At 35.0% G+C, this 20,522-nt stretch overlaps 1 protein-coding gene across 1 annotated transcript in view; it reads left to right on the top strand.

Annotated features, from left to right (window-relative positions):
• Positions 1-18,605, top strand: part of HECTD2 (HECT domain E3 ubiquitin protein ligase 2) — a 40,043-nt gene extending 21,438 nt beyond the window's left edge. Inside the window, exons 11-21 of the mRNA XM_054832530.1 lie at positions 1,432-1,528; positions 2,425-2,532; positions 4,375-4,507; positions 8,235-8,323; positions 9,410-9,568; positions 9,987-10,061; positions 11,047-11,134; positions 11,390-11,496; positions 12,703-12,818; positions 13,454-13,597; positions 16,038-18,605. Of these exons, the coding sequence (XP_054688505.1) occupies positions 1,432-1,528; positions 2,425-2,532; positions 4,375-4,507; positions 8,235-8,323; positions 9,410-9,568; positions 9,987-10,061; positions 11,047-11,134; positions 11,390-11,496; positions 12,703-12,818; positions 13,454-13,597; positions 16,038-16,158 (1,237 nt within the window). The 3' untranslated portion in view covers positions 16,159-18,605. The remainder of the gene's footprint in view (positions 1-1,431; positions 1,529-2,424; positions 2,533-4,374; positions 4,508-8,234; positions 8,324-9,409; positions 9,569-9,986; positions 10,062-11,046; positions 11,135-11,389; positions 11,497-12,702; positions 12,819-13,453; positions 13,598-16,037) is intronic.
• The last annotated feature ends 1,917 nt before the right edge of the window (positions 18,606-20,522 follow it).

Raw genomic sequence — 20,522 nt, 5'->3', positions numbered from 1 at the left:
TATCTTGTATATAGCATGTGTATATATGGTGTGTATATGTAAAAAAAAAAACCCCCACAAACCCATGACATGATAGCAATGGATGTACAGTAGGCTTTGCATAGTCTCAGTCAAAGCATTGGAATCTGAATACTGCTGAGCTTCAACATTATTTTTTTTTTTTTTCATTGACACCATCTGGCTGTTTTGGCACCCACATCCAAACTTATAAAAGGGCTGTGAGATCTCCACCTGCTCCAGTTCTTTTCAGTTAGCTGGGACACTGGGAATTCAATATATATCAAAACAAAGTTTGCTTGATACATAATTTCTGGAGTAGCTGAAGTGCAGACTAGCTGTATTATTCTTAATGTAAATTTATTTTTTTTACTTTGTTACAACCACATTTTTTTCCAATTTTACATCTTTTAACTCTGTGGTATTCCACTGAAAAAAACCCAACCAAGCAACACAAAAACCAACAAAGCATGATAGTCAAGACTATATGCTTAGAACTAAGAAGGCCAAGTAGGAGCAAGTCCTGGTTTACCTTGCATATGAAATATTCTGAAATACATTATTCTTCAAACTAAGTCAATATTTCTTGGCAAAACGTTTTGGATTAGGATTTCCAGGAGGCCAAGTGAGAATACTTTTCTTCATTTTCCTTTCTTTCCTAAAGACATGAGAATTCAGAGTGTCTCACAGGCAGGATTCAGGGTGCACGTGCAGTCTGGATTGAAGATGCACACATAGTCTGAAGCTCTGGGTGTTTCAATATGAACTTCTGCTAGGTGATGCATGAGCTAAATAAAATAAAAAAATACCAGAATAACCAGTAACAAAAATATCTTTTACCTTGATGATTTCTGAAGTTTTTAAAAATTATTTGTATTATTTGACTGCAGTGGAATGTGGCTGTGATCTGATATTTTAAGTCCTAAACACTTGTAACCCTGGGTTAAATCTAAAGGACCTGTAGAAAATCAGTCCCTTTGAGAATCAATTCTGCAGCAAATAAGCCAAACCAGAAATATTCCTACTGTGTATCTAAGAATGCTGCACAGTGTGCTGTTTTTCTGGTATTTAATAAGATATTATCATTTTCTTTAATTCAGTGTGGCAATTAAAATTTAGTATTTTAAACAAAAGATGACTGGTTTTTACTAGGTCTATTGATAATGATAAACAATAAAAAAGAGCTTTATTGAGGATAAGTATTATTACTAACTACAATTTTTAGTAGTATTTGCAAATAACAGTTTGTTCTACTGCATTGAGTATCTATGTATGCAATACAAAAAACCCAGCAGCTATTTGCAAATTACTGTCAGTGGAGGGTAGGTAGTTACTGAGTGATCATGAAAAGATTCACTCCTGTATTCTTAAAAAGAAAATAATATGCTAGATGCTAAAAAGGAAATATTTTATCTTCTTTTCTCTTGTTGTTAGGTTTTCTTTCTGTCAATACCCATTTATTATTTCTATAGCAGCAAAAAAAGTTATTATTCAAAGGGACTCGGAACAACAGATGATAAGTATTGCACGGGTAAGTCATTTAGTGATAAATGCTTGTGTCTCATCCTCGGTATTTTATAAGTTTTTGTTAGGTTGATATTACACACAGCCTTTCATCACAACTTCTAGTATTGGACTACCCTGAAAAAGAACTTGAACATTTTACTATTACTAGTCTAGAAATGTCCATGCTGGATTCTCTCAATATTTTTTTATTTTCATGTGCTAGTTTCAGGATGCTTATAAATACCAGTGTTGTGAAGAAAGAGTTACAGTTTGGGTTTGCTTTTTTTTTCCTTTCTTGAGAAACCAGCATAATATGCTAGCATGTTAAATTAACAAGATAATTAAGGAAGAAAAATTCCATGAGAATTTTGGACTGTTTCCTATTTTATTCTGTGAAGATATGTTGTCATGGAAGACCAAGATGCAACTGTATGTTCACAAGTCACAGAGGAGGTACTGCTTCTGGGCAGCCTTTTTTGTTTTGAAAAAGGCGTGGTCTGCCTCCTTCACTGGTAATTTTCTTCAGGTGCTAGGTGTGATACTGGTTTCCTTGGTGCTCAGTGTGGCAGCACCACCACCTATCCATTCCTGTATTGCTGGGTATGTCTTGTGGATAGCTAAGTAAAGCACAAGCCAGTCTCCAGAATCTTATGGGTACGTTTTTAACTATTTGGGGAGCGTAAAAGGTTGCTGCACAACTTCTGCCTTCTTGTTAAACTTCCTGATGAGTTAATTCAAATATGGTGTAAATGCTGTCTGCAGTAGAAAAGAAATTGCTCTCCATCTCTTAGAAGATATTGAAGCAGCTATCATAGTAGGGTAATGTCTTTAATGCAAGATAATAGGGACTTTTTACATTGAGAATTGCAGCACTTTGTTTTTAAATGTTGCATGTATGATGTTTCTTTTTTATTTAAATAGCAAAGCCTTGTGGATAAAGTCTCTCGCAGACAGAAACCTGACATGAATATGTTGTTCCTAAATGTGAAAGTGAGGAGGACGCACCTTGTTAGTGATTCACTTGATGAGGTAACAAAAAATGTAATTAAGTGGTGTGTGCTGCAGAATAGCTAGTGCACTTAGATTTCAGTTTGATAAGTCATATTTAAATCTTTCTGTGCTAAGAGATGAGGAATATAACTGTATAATACTAAATATAAAGAACTGAATTAATATGTCACAACAGCAGTGCTGCAGAATAGATTAGACATTCTGAACTTTAATTTCTGTCCTCATACTCCTCCATAGCTAAGCCCATAATGAACATACATGCTTGCATACCATGCAGTATGTATATGTGTTTGTAGTGTTTGTCTCAAGAATATGGTGCATAATTATAAGGTATGTAGAACTTGGTACCATGATAGGAACATGAATAGGAAATGACTAATCACTAATGAGTTTGTTCTGTTCTAATTCTTGGAATATTTTTATTCTTTTCCTTCACTAACTTCTCTAGTCTATAACAATTATTTCAGGCTTTCTTTTCTTAACTTCTTATCTTGATTTGAACTGATTCCTCATATTCTTCAATGTAATTTTTCCTTTTTTAGAAATGAAACAAATGTTTCCATTAAAGTAGGCAATTCTTCAGTATCCACTGAACCTTGCTAATTAATATTATTTAATGAATTTAGTTCCTACTCTTTCTCCACCCTAAAAACAGCCTGGTGGTATTGAATAATAAGTCCAAGTGGTGAAAACAAAACAAGACCAAACAAGTTCGGATTGCTCATGTTCAGAAAACATAAGTTTAAACTTTTTTTCTTCGATTAAAACTTGTCCATTTTGGCCTTCTTTTCTAAGATAGAAGAAATATGAGTGGTAATACTGCTTTCTCTCAGGCGTTGTAGGTCTTTATTTACCATGCTGAAATAACCAAGACCAACTTTGAAAATATTCTCCTATTTATTTCTGATGTTTTCTTCTGCCCACCTCGGGGATGAGTAAGAATGTATTACATTATTCATATTCTCAAAAGTGTGGGGAACAGAAGGTGAAGGAAAGATGTCTTATTTGTATTTCAAACCTAAAAAAATAATTTGCAAAGGAAAATCACCTCAGTTAATAGTTTGTGTCAAATAATACAAATACCTGTAGTTATAAAATTTGTGCAACAGGAATTTACCTGAGCAGCACAACATAGAAATTATTTTAGCACATGCATCTTCCTGACTGGTTAAACACTTTCCCTGGAGCTGGCCAGTAATTAATGATTTAAGGAAAAATTGGATAGGGACTTGATCTGAAAGATCACTGCTAGTTGTGAAAGGCTGCATCTAGTTCTTTGCAGGTCTTTTGCATACATGGATGAAATTCTGTCTCTTAGGACAAAGGAATGGAAAAAAAAAGCCTGTTACTGTTGTCTAAAAAAACAGGTTTACCATATAGCTGATACTTACTGGCAGGTATCTTATGCTGAATAGAATGATAGCCAAATGTAGACAATTTTAGCTACCTTTGTATTTCTAAATATCTCCAAAGGATGTCTAAATCTTTTTTAAATCTATCATTTTTTCCTGGCAGAACGTCTTCTGTGTAGGTAAATAATTTTTTAGGTCCAAAGTATTCCAGACAGACTCAATTCATTGTATCTAGTAGCTTATTAAAAGTCTGTATACTACCAAACTACTTTTCAAAACTAGAGTGGGGTACCATGTGCAAGGTAGTTGATGATGTCAAGTAGTCATGATCATCTTGCTTCTGCAATTCAATCATTGTTTTAATATAGTTTTGAGCTATTGGTAGGAGACAATACGATTTACTCGTTTAAACAAAGCAAAAGCAGTAGAGAGATGTGTTCTCTATGGCTAGAGGTACTGATAAAATGTTAAATCTCCTTTTTCTTCTTTCCTACCTATTTTGCAATAGCTAGCAAGGAAGAGGGCAGATCTGAAAAAGAAGTTGAAAGTCACATTTGTAGGGGAAGCTGGTCTTGATATGGGTGGCCTGACAAAAGAATGGTTTCTTCTTCTGATTCGCCAGATTTTTCACCCAGATTATGGTGAGTCCTCATAAATGTTCTTAAGTACAATGTGAAAATTTGTTTTAAATTATCAAAACAGTGACGGATAAGAATTCTTCATTAATCCAGTATTAGGCAGACCAGTTACTATTTGATGTAGAAACAAAAGCAGGCAAGTTAGAATTGTATATAGATGAGAAGTTTTGGCATAGAGAAAGGTGGAAGAGAGTGGGAAGTACTTGAAGAGCTTTGAAGATCTTGGCTTTTGACAAGGAGGTTCAAGCATTGCTAAAAAAGATTTCGCTTCAGTAGTATGGCAAAATTAGAAGGTGAACAAATCTCTGATCAATGGAAAGGTTTAGAATTTAAATTAGGATTCAGCTTTTTAAGACTTCAGTCATGCTAAATCTTGTTTCAGAACCTGAAGGCTCAGTGTTTATAGTTTGTTAGTATCCCTAGGCTAGTGAGCATATTGGTTATGAAGCAGGAGGATTCAAGACTAGCAATAGATTTATCTTGAAGCTGTTCCTCTGAGATATCTGTGGAGTTAGTGTTTCCATCTCCATCCAGAAGAGAGGGGATCCTGATTTACCTCTGGACAGATGGGAGAAGGCTATCAACTATTTTATGGAGTAGGACAAGGATAACTTAAATCTGTTATAGCTCAAATGGAATTAGGCCTTTGAAAGGGTGGTTTCTTTTTCTCTTCTGAGTGTCAGTGAATTGCTAGACCTAAAACAAGCTAAGAATAATAAGCAAAAGATATGCAAGCCATTGAAACACTGACACTTGTCTGCCCTTGGAAATTTTCTAGAATTTGCAGAAGTATATGTGTGAATCTGTATATTTGGACTTCAGAATAAGTTTCTTCCTCAATATGGTGTTTGGTTGCAATTGGAATATGATATTCCTGTTCCAGAATAGGAAGAGACACATAGCAGCCTCTGAAGTGGATGGTTTAGCAAATATTCAAGTGGAGATAAGGCCAAATGTATTTGTTTGTCACCTTCCATCCTTGCCTCTTTCTTCTCATGCTGCTGCACTTTCTGTTTTTACACTGCCCTCAGCTGTCTTCATATTGCTAGTCAAGGGAGTTTTCCTGGTTTTCTTAAGTAGCTACAGTTGGATGCTGTTACTGTGGTCAGTTCTGGCAAATGGCTGACTCTGGCCTCCTGTATCAATGGTTTCCATTTGCACTGATAGTATCTGCAAGTTCTAGCACTATTTCTGTGATTCATATAGGTAGAGGTTAGCTATTACTTGAATCTTTGTCATCATACATTCTGTTTGGGGTATCTGTGTGGCCAGTATTCTTAAAGTGTGGCCAGTATTCTTAAAGTGTGGCCAGTATTCTTAAAGTGTGGCCAGTATTCTTAAAGTGTGGCCAGTATTCTTAAAGTGGTCTGAGATGCTCTCAGGAGAGACAGGTACTTCAGTCAGGTGCAGAGGCAGTATAGGCAGATCTGAGACAGAATGAAATAGCCTGCCTCTGCTGTTACCAGGACCTGTGAGCCCATAATGATATCTGCAGGCCCAAGGGGGAAAAAAAGGAACATTTTTTGAGTAAATAGGAGATTGGAAGACATGAATGAGCATTCATAAACAAGCAGTTCAATCTACTTTTTTTATATTGCTATAGATAATTCTGGGTGGGAGTTTTTCCCCCACTCTACTATTTCTCAAACAAGTCAGCTTTTCTCAGCTGTGCATGGATAAATTACTGATGTTATAATGGGTTAAAGTGTTTCCAGGCTGGCTCTTAAATTAGAAATATTGATTTCCAGGGACTTCAGCATAACACGTGATAGTCATTGATAGAATGTAAGAGCTTGTCTGTCTTTGCCTGGAAGTGTTCATGTCCCTTAAAGGCATGATCCTCTGTTGTTTCTGGGACTGCTTCTAAAGGTCCAGAGTTTTGAGTCATAAATATGTCCTCAAATCTGCTGAGATCATTATTTGCCTATAGCCCTTTTTTCTAGTAAAAAGAGGTCTGTATGGAGAGATGACGTTTGGTGATAACAACCTTAATAGGAAACAATTTATCCTGTAGAAAGTGTTCTGTAAGTTTGACAGTTCTGTTAGTAAAAATGTGTTGTCAGCAGAGCTTGGTAACTGATGAGTTTGGAAACATTTGAGAGTAATTTTTTCACCAGCTCTGGCAGGCTTCCTCTCTTTAAAGTGTAAATCCTTTCATTGATATGACTATCAGCCAAGTGTGGGAGGAGTTCAGAAATGTTCTTGTCCCTTGGAAACGGACTCTATATTCTGCTGTCTTTAATGTTTAAGTTGCAAATAATAGATGTCAGAAGCTTGGAAGAAAAAGCATAGGAAAACATCACTGTTATTACCCTTTCCAGGTTAGCTGATCCTGCAGATTTAACCTCTGAAATTAAAGAACTCTAAATTAACTCAGTTGTCTGCCCTCCTGCGTGTGTTACAAAGCTTTCTTCATCTTGGCGCGGACAATTAATAAATGGGATTTGAGACCTATTTTGTTCCAGTATCACTGTCATCTTTCAGTATGTGAACCTTGCTCTGCCTTACACGCAACTGTTCCGTTGCTTCTGGTAAAGGCACAAATCTTTTGTAGTGAGCACTTTTTTGAGCTGAAGTTCAAAAGATAAAGTTAGATTGTTCAGCACAGTGCGAGGGGAATATGAAGGCAGAGTTTTAGAGCTAGAGCTAGATGTCCCTGAAACATCTATTGGATTTTTAGTCTTTTTTTAATCCAAAGAAGTTTGATTTTTCATTTAAATCTTATTTTTTCCCAACTTTCATCTTCAAACACAAATGTAGTGAGCTACTGCATACAAGATGTCCTTAGAACTATTCTGTGCGTTGGTTTGTACGCTGACTGGGAAACAATAATAAACTGTCACCCCATTCACTCCCAACAAATTAAAATCAGTCATCACATTTTATCCAATTTACTTCTGCATTGCTGAAGTTAATTCCACTGTTAGTGCACGCTTAACTAGAGTGTGTCTTGCTTCTCTGAGCAATACTTGCCTAGGCATCTTAAAGGTGTTACGTGGTTTCATTACGTAGGTTTCTACTTCCCGCTATTTAAAACAGAATGATCCATATCTGATGCAAATAGCAGTCAAATTAGCCTGTAGTCATGATTTCAGTAGGATCTATCTTGTCCTTTAGACCAGTGAGTAGCGTTTTTTAGGGTGTTTGGGGTTTGGGTGGGTTTTTTTAACTTCTCTGATACAATTTTTTGACAGAAAATATGAAACATACCCCTTTGCTGCTACTGTGCATATAAGATAAACCTCTTACAGCTTTCTATTCTAAGAAGGTAAAGCTTATGGTATTTGTATCATTGGATTCATGCCAGCATTTTTAAAGATTGTCATCTGCTATTGACCCAGGAAGTGAGGAAGAAATGGGTTTACGTTGCAGCAAGAAATTTTTGTGTTAGACAATGTTTCTGGCTGTACAGATGAAAGTACAGTGAAGAAACAAATTGTGCAGAGACAACGTAGAATATCTGTGATTAGAGGCACTGAAGAATATGTTGTACTCGCACCCAACAGGGCTAATGGTTAGGCCTGCATCGTGTTTGGCTTTGCCCTTGGTGGTCCTTGCCCAAGCACGGGCAGGCTCCTGCTGTGGGGGGGAAGGTGGGGCTGAGAACAAGGGTGGAGATATGGACACTCCTAGGAGCACTTTTGAGGGTGCACATGTAAGAAAGAGGAGGTTTTGTACAACTTTTTATTGAAGCTCAGGCTTGGTAAAGGCCACCGTTCCTGTTCTGCAGGCATGTTCACCTACCACAAGGACTCGCACTGCCATTGGTTCAGCAGCTTTAAGTGCGATAACTATTCTGAATTCCGATTGGTTGGAGCTGTATCCTTTTCTGTCTGCTAGATGTGCTAAATGAACAGCCATTAAATGAGTTGGTACAGGGATGAATTAAGGCATTGATTAAAGCTCATTCTGATGTTCTATTATACAAGCGTGTTCCATTTTAAATGTATAAAAAGAATGTAATTCAAGCAAGTGAAATAAAAAATGGAAGAAAATGGTGGGTACATGGTACATTTTACACTCAAAACACTAGAATTAGGATTACACATGCAACCTTTTTGTGTATAAATTGTAATTTTTTATGTACTTACACCTCTAGGTTTATTCAGTAAACATAAATGAGCGTGTATGTATGCGTGAATATTTTGAAGTCCCTGTTGATCAGTATGCGGCTTTTTTTTTTTAACTGAATGGAAGCCACATGCTATTTTGAGCATAAGTTTATTTCCTAGGTTTTCTGTTGTGCTCACTTATGAAGTCCTCAGACAAATGATTAATGATAATATATGTTTATAACTCTACTGAGATGAGATGATAATATCCCCATTTCACTGATTGCAGTTGGAGCAGATGATTGTTGTAGGTGTCTTCCAACTGAACTATTATAGTGAGAAGCTGAACTGTGAACTGGATTCTTCTAATTTTTGGTATAATTTCAAATTTGTTTCACAAGATAGGCTTAAATGTGCTAGCTGATGAGCTGTAGTGCCAGTGCAGGTTTGTCTTTATGCTTTTAGATTTGTTTAACAGAAAAATTGCTATATTGAGTTCTCTCTAGAATTTTTGGATTAAAAATATATAACTACAGTTCTCTGTAAAAACTTTTTTCATAACAATACTTTGGAACAATTTATTCTAGAAATGCTTATATGGAATATTATGACGAAGATTCTCAAGTGCTCTGTCAATGTGCATCATTTGACCATTTTAACTACTACTTAATTTTAATACAAAACTGCATTTTAAATTGTCAATCCAAAAAAAAAATAATTCCCATTCTTTCTGTTTGTTTGGCATGTATTAGAGTATGCTGAGTAAAATCTTAAAATTTTTTTTCTAAGTTACTTAAAATATTAACTATAATAAGGATGTGTGGGGTTTGCCCTTAACTTTTGCTGTGTATAGCTTATGGGACTTGCTGTATATAACAGCATCACCTTGGATATTCGTTTCCCACCTTGTTGTTACAAGAAATTATTGAGTCCCCCCATTGTTCCCTGCGATCATAACACACTTGTAGGCATCTGTGATGTCACGTTAGATGACCTGTTTCAGATTATGCCTGTAAGTATTATGTTTTTTAAGAGGCTAAATTACTGATTTAGAACCTGTTTTATCTATATTTAATTCTTGAATTATAAACAGCTTTTTTTTAGCACAGGCTGATAAAGTCTCTTTTTTCTGTTGAAAAGAGAAATTCTTCATGTTTTCTAGCATAGCAGAATTTTTGTTGATCTACTTGAAGTTAGAATACCAAAATCTGACATGAGCATTTTAGAAACATTTTCCATAGCGAAAAGAAAAATGTAAGTTTATACTGAAATAAAAATAAATATATTTATACACACACGTCTTAATTAAGCAGTGAGTTTTTCTTTGTGTATTCACTTTGAATATAGAGCTTTTTCCAAGATACTTTCTCCTTGCAAAGTACGTTATTTAGCTTTGTAGATTTACTAAAGAGTTTTTAATCATATTGCAGGAACTGGCTCATGGACTAAGTGAACTTCTAGCCTATGAAGGCAACGTTGAAGAGGATTTTTACTCGACCTTTCAGGTCATTAAATACACAATTATAAGTGATTCTCAAACTCGTTCACTAATTTTTACCAATGTTTCTGCAATGGAGTGGCCTACTCCTGTGTGATTGCTGATTGTTCGGAATTTAACTGCATGGGCACTAAAGCTTGCTTCAAGAACCAGTCTAGTCCTGGGGGCTTGGGGCGTACAGAGGCTGGCTCCCTTACTGGGCTTTAAGCTGCTGCCCCTGGCAGTGGAGGTGGATCTGAGTACTGATTGCTGCCTGCTGGTGCATTTCCAGCTCTGCTTGCTCTGACACCATCACCTTGCAATTGGTGACCTGGTTTGTGGAATTCCTCTGGCTGCAAAGCAATCCCTTTTCTGTCTAACCCAGATGCTATTCAAAGCTTATTCTGGTTATTATATATGCTTTGTCCAGGAAATCTCACTTGAACAATAGCTTGTTCGAGTTACGATAGTTTTGCCTGACCCATATGTCTAACTGCTACTTCAATCAAGAAAGCCTTTTTCATTTATTCATTGTTTTAGAGCACATACTAGTTAGTAAAATTTCATGCTGGTTTATGGATGTGTACTGGACTAGTATTGACCTTTTATTCCTCAGCTTTGAATTACATTATTGTCAGACCATAAGAGAATTTTTGTAAAATGGGTACTTTTGAGTTCCTAGGTGAGTGACAGTGGAACAAATACCTTCTTAATTGTATTTGATGCTCCTAAATTGTTCTTTTGTATGAAAAACTGTGTGGCTCCAGACCCTGCAGATCAGTTTGATAAGCCACTGTGTAACAGGGTCAATTTTTCTACTTTGAATACCAATTTATTGAGCAATTTGTTGAAAATTGTGATATTTAACTTTTTAAAACCCCACAACCCTCAGAATTACAGCATGTGCTAAAGAGACACAGGAGAAATACATGACATAATAAATACAAGCTTTGTAATTTGTGAGTATATGAATGTATTTTCCAGTACTGACTTTGAATCCTCTTTTTCTCCAGGTTTTTCAGGAAGAATTTGGTGTTATAAAATCTTACAACTTAAAGCCAAATGGAGATAAAATTCCAGTCACAAATCAGAATAGGAAAGGTACTTCAATACATACCAACTACACATATTTGGCAGATTTAAGTTGATCCTTTTTTTCCTTCTTATAAGCCTATGTTTTCATTAACAACATGTGAAAATGAAATTACTGTAGTCCTTTCTAGTATATCTACCAATTTAATAGTATCTAAAATGAAATTCATTGATTTTTCTTATTTCGGTACAATTTGAGAGAGCACAACAAATGATTTCTTAAAATTTTATGACATAACAAAATAAAATGTTTTTCTTCTTTAGAATATGTGCAGCTCTATGTTGATTTTCTTCTCAACAAATCAATCTACAAACAATTTGCAGCTTTCTATTATGGATTTCATAGTGTCTGTGCTTCATATGCATTACTGGTAAGAATAAAATGAAACATAATTCTTCACTTTTGTTTCAAATATGTGACAATGACTTATCCAAATTAAACAAATTACACTGGATGATTTTAGGATTTGTGAAGAATCTTGGTTAATCAATGTAGTTGATTAATCCAACATAAGCAGAAGAAATTAAGCAGGTAATCAACTGTTCTCTGTAGTGTTCCATTGAAAACAGATAAGTAAAGCTCCACAAGTTAGGTTTTTCATTGTGCATTCACAGACACTTCACAGGCTGTTGTGTGAATGTTTACAAGGATTCTCTGTGTTCCCTGCAGTTATGAGCAGCAGAGCAACTATGTGTGCTCTTGAGTGACTCCTCTGAAAACACCTATTACTTTTTGCAGGAAGAACACTCAGTGAGGTTGAGATTAAACATTCTTCCGTATTCAGTCCTGTTTGGCTGTTGGAATGCATTTTGTAATTTACACCATCCCTTGTGCAGTTAAGAAGAGAAAGACGAGGCAATTACAATTTGCATGAAATTTTCTTCATTCCTGTGAAATTAGCCAAGTATGACACGCTTGTAGCAAAGTGACATATGACTAACTACAGGGAAGGTTCTGGAAGGAGAATGAAAATCTACTGAAATGTCATAATATACGTTCATGCAATTTAACGATGTTGTAGTAAATGAGTAAGTAGGTTCTGCAGGTGTAAGTTTAGCGATTGTTAAACATGGTTTATTTTTATGTGTATTTGCTTTGCACAGCAGTGTGTACAGTTAAAAGTCAAGTTCTGTCAGCCACTGCTACTTGTCAACCTACACTGGGACTTTTCAGTGCAAATAAAACGGCAGTTATAACCAAAATTGAGATCAAGACCCTCTCTCTGAATTCCATGTGTACAAACTTAATTTTCTTCCTGACCCATTTGTAATCTAATCAGATGACAAACAAGTCAGTATAATAAAGAATGAAAAAGAAGTGAGGAACAATATAAATATGCTAAAATATGATGTTATCTAGTAATTTGCTTTTTACTATATACAACAGTAAAAGATTCTCCAAAGTACTGAGGAATTCCTATTTTTATAAAACAGTATCTATCTAAGTTATAGATTTATACTGGATGATATTCTCTTAATTTTTCTATAATGCCAAAAGAAAAAAATAATCTGAATCTAGTAGCATAATTTCTCATCTTTAAAAAAAAAAAAAATATTTTATCCTTAATTTCTGGCAGCTACTTCGTCCAGAAGAGGTTGAAATTCTTGTCTGTGGCAGTCCTGAACTGGATATGTCCGCTTTACAACGAAGTACCCAATATGAGGGCTACCAAAAAACTGATCTTACTATACGGTAAGCTTAATTTTTTTTCATTCTAATTACTCAGTTTAAAACCATCATAGAATGGTAGACTGTTGGGAACAATCTCTTCCAAGGATAATCTGAGAATGACTGAAGCTTTAAAAACTTGTTTCCAAATAAGACAAAGACACTATTAAATTATCTATAATTAGGAAGAGTTAGATCCTTAATAGCATAATGTGTTTCTGAATACCTTTAAAAGGTTATGATCAGATTGCAAGGGAGATAGTTTAGAAAGAGTAGCTTCAAATTCTGCATAGTGAAATCTGAGTCTTTATTTTTATTATCCAATCTTCTAAAAATGCTTTTTCTCTTCCAATTCTGTTTGATAAGGATGACGTTTATATTAGTGAATAGAAGGATTTTATATTTTTATAGAAAAGTTTGTTTGGACATCATTTGACAAGACATCATTCCAAAATTCATAAAACATTGTACTTTTCAAGTCCTTAGGAATTTATTTAACCTTGCATATTAGTATACTGTTGATGTCCTATATATTACATTAATTAAAGTCTCAGTAAGTGACATTCATCATGTAGTACTTGCGGTTCTATTATTATTCGCTTACTGTTTTGTCATGATAATGCATCTTACGCCATTTTCTTCTCCTGCCCTGAACATAGATACTTTTGGGAAGTAGTACTTGGATTTTCTCTTGACCTTCAAAAGAAGCTGCTACATTTTGCTACAGGAAGTGATAGAGTACCTGTGGGAGGAATGGCTGATTTGAATTTCAAGATTTCAAAGAGTGAAACATCAACTAATTGGTAAGTAGTTTTCTGGATTTTTAAAAATTTTTGTTAAATTATTTCCTGAGAGCCCTTATGACTCTTGAATGTCTTTTTCAATAAGAGCAAACTAAAGTATAAGGAAGAAACTACATGGACTCCTTTAGTTTGTCTTCAAAATGTTGTTATACCCATTTATTGATTGCATAAAATTTGCAGGTGACCATCTATTATAAAATCGATTCTCCAGTCAATGTTTACATTTGAGGCCAGGAATTCTTTATAGCAATTACTTACATGTTTTCAATTCAAATAAATTATTTAATTGTTTCTAACATGACAGCTGAGCTAATGAAAATATACTGTGAATCACCATGACTTTTTCTGAATTCATTGGGTCTGTTTGTCATTATGTATAGCAGCCCCTGCAGTTGCAGAAAATGCTTGCATTCTTTCTTTACGGTCTAAATAAGAATTTCAACATGTATGGCTGGAGAAGATGTAGCATTCCTTTAGGGTCTCTGGTGAGTAAGTGTATGGCTGATAGAGAGGTTGCTCAGAAGAAATAGGAACAAAGCAGCCTTGTAATTTCATTGTGAAGGTTAAATTGTATATGCCAAGTTCTTATGTTTCTGGTAGTGTTTTATTTTGTGTTCAATTGACTTGAGACATTCCACATACTTTCCAGCTAGTATTTTCCTTCTCAAGGTTGGAGACAGTTTAAATAATTTGAAATACTGTATAGAAAAGCTTGCTGCTCTGAAGCTCACTGCTAAGTGGTAGCTGCTGCCAAGCAGTAATTATTGGCTTTACCTAGATTTCTCAAACATTTAAGGTAATCAGAATACTTAAATGGAAATATATTTTTTTTAAGTCAATTTTGTTGGGTTTTCTGTGATGAGCTGAATTAAACTCATAAACAAAATAAATTTTGGTTTTGTTTTTAAATTTGGTACATCTCATTATTGTGGTATTTCTAATGCTTTATTCAATGAGCTAGTAACTGGTTACAGTAACATGTTAAAGGAACACGAGGATCTGATGAGAAATGAAGAAAAATCACTCAATGTTGAATGTCTAAGTTCATTCTCCTATAAATTTGTTCTTTTTCTTAAAAACGGGAAAATGTGTTTTGAAATAGTGTGCATTTTAAAATTATGTAGGTCTGTGTTTTGCAAGATAATTGTTGCAGTAGACTCCCTGTGCAGGGATGAACAGAGACATGTCGGCATTGCATTGCTTCCACAATAGGATCAAAGAATAGAATAGCAATAAGAATTGCCAAATTAATACCCAGTTTCCCAGCTTTCCAAATTCTGAAGCACATGACTCCAGTCAGATTAACAGATCTTTGCTTGCTTGTTTAAAGGGCAAGGAAGGGGAAGAAGCTCGGTTTTCCAGATTTGGGGGAATCCACCCCCTTTCAAGAACATTTGCTAATGGCCAAAGGCCAAGCTACTGCCATTCAAAAGACTAAGTGCTTCAATGAAAACAGAACTAGAGAGCTTTTGAGTCACATACTAAAATTTAACTTTTAAGTGTCCAAGTTTTAGAAATTTTGTAGTGTGTTGGGTTAATTCCAAATGTCAAGCTGAGCTTCAGCTTATTGTCTTTCTTCACCCTCCCCCCCAAGTAATCAGTTATAGGATAAGTCTATATCCTCAGTGCTGTCCTGTGTGTCATTTGAGGATATAAAAGGCAAGAAGATCCCGTAACTTCTTATTGTGGCTATGAGGCAGGATGTTAGTGGCATCTCATACTGATGGCACAACAAATGCTTCTGCTACTGAAGAACAGTTCTCATCAAATTAATCCATTCTAGTGAGGAGCAGAGTTTCCAGTGTTTCAGCCAGGCAGTCCTAAGAGAAATCTGCAATGTATGTTCAAACTCAGCTCTCGGAAGAAACTCGCAACTGAGTGTTGGTACAGCTAAGACCAAAACTTGTGAACTGTTGTTTTCCAGGGCTTCAATGAGCCCCTCAGTGCTCTGCACCGAGACATATGTCTGCAAGAATGTACGTTACCTGGCTGAACTTTGAGTTCTGTATCCTTACAGTGACTGTGGTTCATCTAGGTGTCTCTATACCTACTCCAAGACCCACCTTCCTTCTTCGTGTTGTGGATTCTGATTATACCCAAATTTTGTATTTAGAGAAAAACTGATTTTGAGGTCATGTGGTACATGGAGTTTGCAAAACATGGAAGGAGATGTTTCCAACTTGACAAAAAAAAAAAGGGAGGGGTGGGGGAGGGAGTTGCAGACAAACAAATTCACCTGAGGTGCATATGACCAATAGTGGTGGTGTTTGTGTTCAAGAGAACTTGAACCAACAACATTAGGATAAATGTTCCTTTTACAGGGTTTCTTATTTAAGTAGTGTTTAACTGAAAATGTGCAGGCAGTTGGCAATATTCTACTTCTATTGTATTATTATTATTATTAAATGTGTTTTGTTGGTGTTGTTTCAAATTATTTTAGGTTACCCGTGGCCCATACCTGCTTCAACCAGCTTTGTCTCCCTCCTTACAAGAACAAGAAAGAACTGAAGCAAAAATTGATCATTGGAATTTCAAATGCAGAGGGTTTTGGTCTAGAATAAAATTAAATACTTCAAGAACAGCATTTTGATGTAGCATTCACTCTCTTCTAATTGTGCCTTTAAGCTTTTTGTTGTTATGTCTCTTAATACTGTGCCAGTCTTATCCAACTTAGATTTTTTTTTTTTAAATTAAATATGAAGTGTATGGTTTTTCCTGAATGGCAATACATTTCCTGCTTGCTTTGTCACAGAAAGTAGCTTTCTTCATACAAAAAGCTAGTCTATTTGATAAACAAAACCTGACTAAGACAATTTCTAAGTTATAGTTTGTTTCTGTTTTTTCTTAATAGCACTTTATCATTAATCATAATTCCTTTATGTCACAGGTATCCCACTGGGAGATAATATACAGAATATTTCTTTCTTAGCTAATCCCAGTGGCAGAATGTTTTCAATTAACATGAATAATAGAAAAAATATAACATACAGCATGTAGCCATATTTTCACAAAGGCAAATAGGAATTTTAGTCTTTATAAAATGTATGCAGTTTTAATATTCTGGTTTTCCTTCTCAATGAAACAGGCTGTCTAAGAAGCATGTAAATAACTGCCTGTGAACAAATAGAGTTTTGATAGTGCCATTTACTGCTAAAAATTTATTTTGTATGAATAAGAGGTTTTAGATGTTCTATATTCAGCTTTTACAGATCAACAGGCTTGACTGTACAAGAGTGTTAAAAGGTACTTTTTTCAGCTTGAGGGGATTCAGGTTCAAACTACAGGTATTAAGCAACTGTATGGTCATTCTTTGACAGCAAACTAACCAGATGTACTGTGGCTTTATAGTAAACAAACCTAGATATTTAAAATAAATTCCACATATGGTGAAATATTTCAGGAAAAGAATGAAATCCACAACACATGGAAAACGGATATAGCGTGTCATGCTATAATTTTTTTCAGCAACTTTGTTGAAAGTCTTAAGTAATCTTGACAAAAGTGAATACAATAACGTTTCAGAAGAATGTTGAAGCCTTCATTAACTTGAAGGGCAGCATTTAAAGACAATGTTTTGCAGTTTTCACTGCACAAACTACATGAAAAGAATTCTTGGTATGCCTGCTCTGAGTTAGTAAATTAGGAGCTGGGAGGAAAGAAACTGATTCTAAAATGCAGATGTAATTATAAGTCTGGGCTTTATTCATTAAATGGAAAGAATTTATCAGCATGCAGTATAGTAATTTTTTAATATGAATAGCTACTGTGTGTTCTATAGATTTTTCTTTCAGCTTGAATGAGGCCCAGATCATTCAAGACACTTTGGCATCTAATTTGTCAGCTTCCCCCGTTGACTTCTGCTGGGGCATGGATGCTAAATATCTTGTAGTGTCTGTACTCAATTACTTATTTGCAATAAGAGTAAAATATTGTATCATTCTTGTTTTCCCTCTCTGTATTATTTACATACAACCAACAGATTTACACATGATGAACAAATTAATCTGCCTAACCTGTAGTTTCAAAGCTGTTGTGGATTTTCTTCAATAGCTAAGTGTAAATTTTGTTTTATTCTATTTCCTAGAGAAGGTACTGGTTATTTTACTGTTTTATTAAAGCAGAGATAAATAGTAGGATATTTTAAAATATTTGGCATAGTAGTTATTGTGCTCTCTTTGAAACCAATATTAAAATTTCCATTGACTTCAGCCTCAAACAAAACTAGGTTAGCACAGAGAGTACTTAAAAACAGCACTTCAGACTCATGCATTTTACATTTTCTCCCAAATGGAGATTTTAAAATAAGTTTTAATTTTCAGGATTTCAGATGTTAAGAAATAAATGAAATTTTCACCATTGCACTGAATGAACTAGTTACCTTCAAGCAATGTTACATTTCTAACAGCTGGATGTGGATGTAGGTAAGAACTCTGGAAACAAACACCTCCTCCCTTTCCCCTCTCTGTAGAATTGGATTCATGGAAGGTTGGCTTATGAATAAATAGCTATACAGTTTCTCTGAAAACATGGCAAATTAGCCAAAATATTTTTTTATGGCTTAAGCCCACTTTTAATAACTATTTATCTATTATTGTTAAAATAAAAGCTTTATCTTCTTTTCACTGAATTGCACTTTGCCTTGGGTTTAGTTTTATTTATTGAAGCTTTTTTGATTTACTGTGTAATATTACCTCAGAATTCTAAGAAGGCTATTGTATTTGCATCAGTTTTTAAATAAGATTGTCATTCAATGACATTTTATATATTTCCTGATGTTGATAAATGGTAAATTTTGTATTTGTTAAATGTAAGCATTGCACTGTATTTATGAAATAAGCCTCTGATCATTTTAAAACTTCTCCTCAATGATGTTTTGTTGTTCTTTTGTCTTGCCCCATAATCCAACAAATCTTTTTTTATCTCCATCATTGTTTTGTACCGTACAAAAGAAATCTGGTTTGTATAAACTTGTTCATTACTAAGTATCTATTTTTATGTATTAAAATTGTGCAGTCATTAAATATTTCAATTTCTTGTCTCACTTGTTTAATTTCAGATTTCCAAAATTGATCATAATGGGTTTAAAAATATGATCAATATATTTTTGCTTTTGTCTTATTTTTCTTTTCAGAAGTTTTCTTTACAGTAAGAGTTCCTAAAACATTGCATGGCTCACTGAAAAAGAAACTGAGTCTCAACTACCAGATACACCCAGAAGTATAATCTGTATTTAGAGTCAAAATTGCATATTGTGGTGTAACAATGCTGGAAAATATCATGGATCCTCAACTTAATTTACCTTACTTTTTTAATTTCCTCAGTTGCAAGATTACTTTGAGATACACTAAGACACAGAGCCAAGCTGTTGTATGTCTTACCTTTTTCTGACTAATTTCAACATTAAAATTGGGAGGGGCAAGGAACAAGAACATCATACTTTCTAGTGGACACAGGTCCTAATCACAGGACTAATATCTGACCAGATTTAAACTTGCTTCTCATCTCCCTTGTACCACTCCAGTTACCTACAGATGGCAGCAAAGATGAGGATTGAAACCACTTAATTAGATGTCAGACTTTCCTCTTAACTAACAGTAGATATTATAAGTAGAAAAAATGAAGAAAAGAGTTATAGCTTATAAATCTACATCACAAATCTTTTCAGATTTTTCAAAATCTGCAAGTAGAAATTGACTTCTAGCAAACAGATATGTAGGAGGGAGAAGTTGTTTCTGTCTAGCATTGGGTCTTGAAAATGTCTCTTCTTTCCATGAAGTTCCCTAATGTGTATTGGGATAAATGAGAGACTCTGCCAAAGCCTCAAAGAGAGGAGATTGATTGTTACCGATCTCTGAACAGTCAAGAGCCTCGAGACTGGTATTTAGAAAGAGGTTAGAAAACCTATCTTGCCTTGTCCTGTTCCAACTAGGAATCAGATGGCTGGTGCTGGGGCTTGAGCTGAAATGCAGTATTTCCTTTTGATTTTTTTTTTTTTGGCCAAAAGTGGTGGGGTTCCTTCTCTGTGTTTGTAGTTGTTGGTGGGTACTGGTTGACTTGCTCCAAAAGCAAATGTTATATCTGTTATTTTTCATTGCTGTGGTATTTAATATTCTTTAAGAATCCTTCCCTGAAATAACCGAAATATCTTAAAGGTCCCTCAAAGCCTCTGTTTTCACATCCTGACTGGCAGACTGTAAGAGCATTTGGTTTTCCCTGCTAGAGCACCTAGTTCTCTTCCAAGATAATTTCTCTTTTTGGTTTGGGTCAAGTAACTTTCCATTCTATTTCTGGTTTGGGTGTTTTGGGGGGTTTTGTTGGTTGGTTGGTTGGTTTTTTCTTCAGGATCTGTGCCGTTGTATGTGTTGAAGTTCCTTGTGCTTTTAAAGATTCATAGTGTCTAGGAAAATAATAATGGGATGGCTTGGACTGCCACAGCTATTTCACTTCCCTGTGGTAGAAATGTTCTAATTCATAGTCAGGTGGGTTTTGTTGCTAAATTAATGAGCAAAAATGGGCCCCCAGAGATCTGCACCTTTCACATTGTTAATTAAATTCTTATTAAAGCCTTTAAACCCCAATGGCTTTATGTAAAGTATAACAGGGGAACTGGCATGACAAGGGTTATTATCGTTTGATATAGTTAGTGTGTTCATAACTGTAGAATGGATATTTGATTCAAAAAAACCCTTGTTCTACAAACTACATTTAGGAGAGAACGCTGAGGTCAAGGAAGATAGAGAGATCTTGTCTCTGAGGATCTGGTAGAGTAGTTGTTCATTAAACTCTGGAAGGGTGGGAGAAGTTCATGCAAGTTGGGCAGCACTTAACATAAGTTCAGTTCTGGACTCTTCTGCAGTACTAATGTTAAATAATATCTATATGTATGAGAATAGGATATATACATTAATGGGCTTGTTGCATGTTT

This window comes from Grus americana, chromosome 7, assembly GCF_028858705.1.
Source record: "Grus americana isolate bGruAme1 chromosome 7, bGruAme1.mat, whole genome shotgun sequence".
NCBI lineage: Eukaryota > Metazoa > Chordata > Aves > Gruiformes > Gruidae > Grus > Grus americana.
Note: the sequence above shows the minus strand (reverse complement) of the source record. Positions and strands in the feature narration are given on the sequence as shown.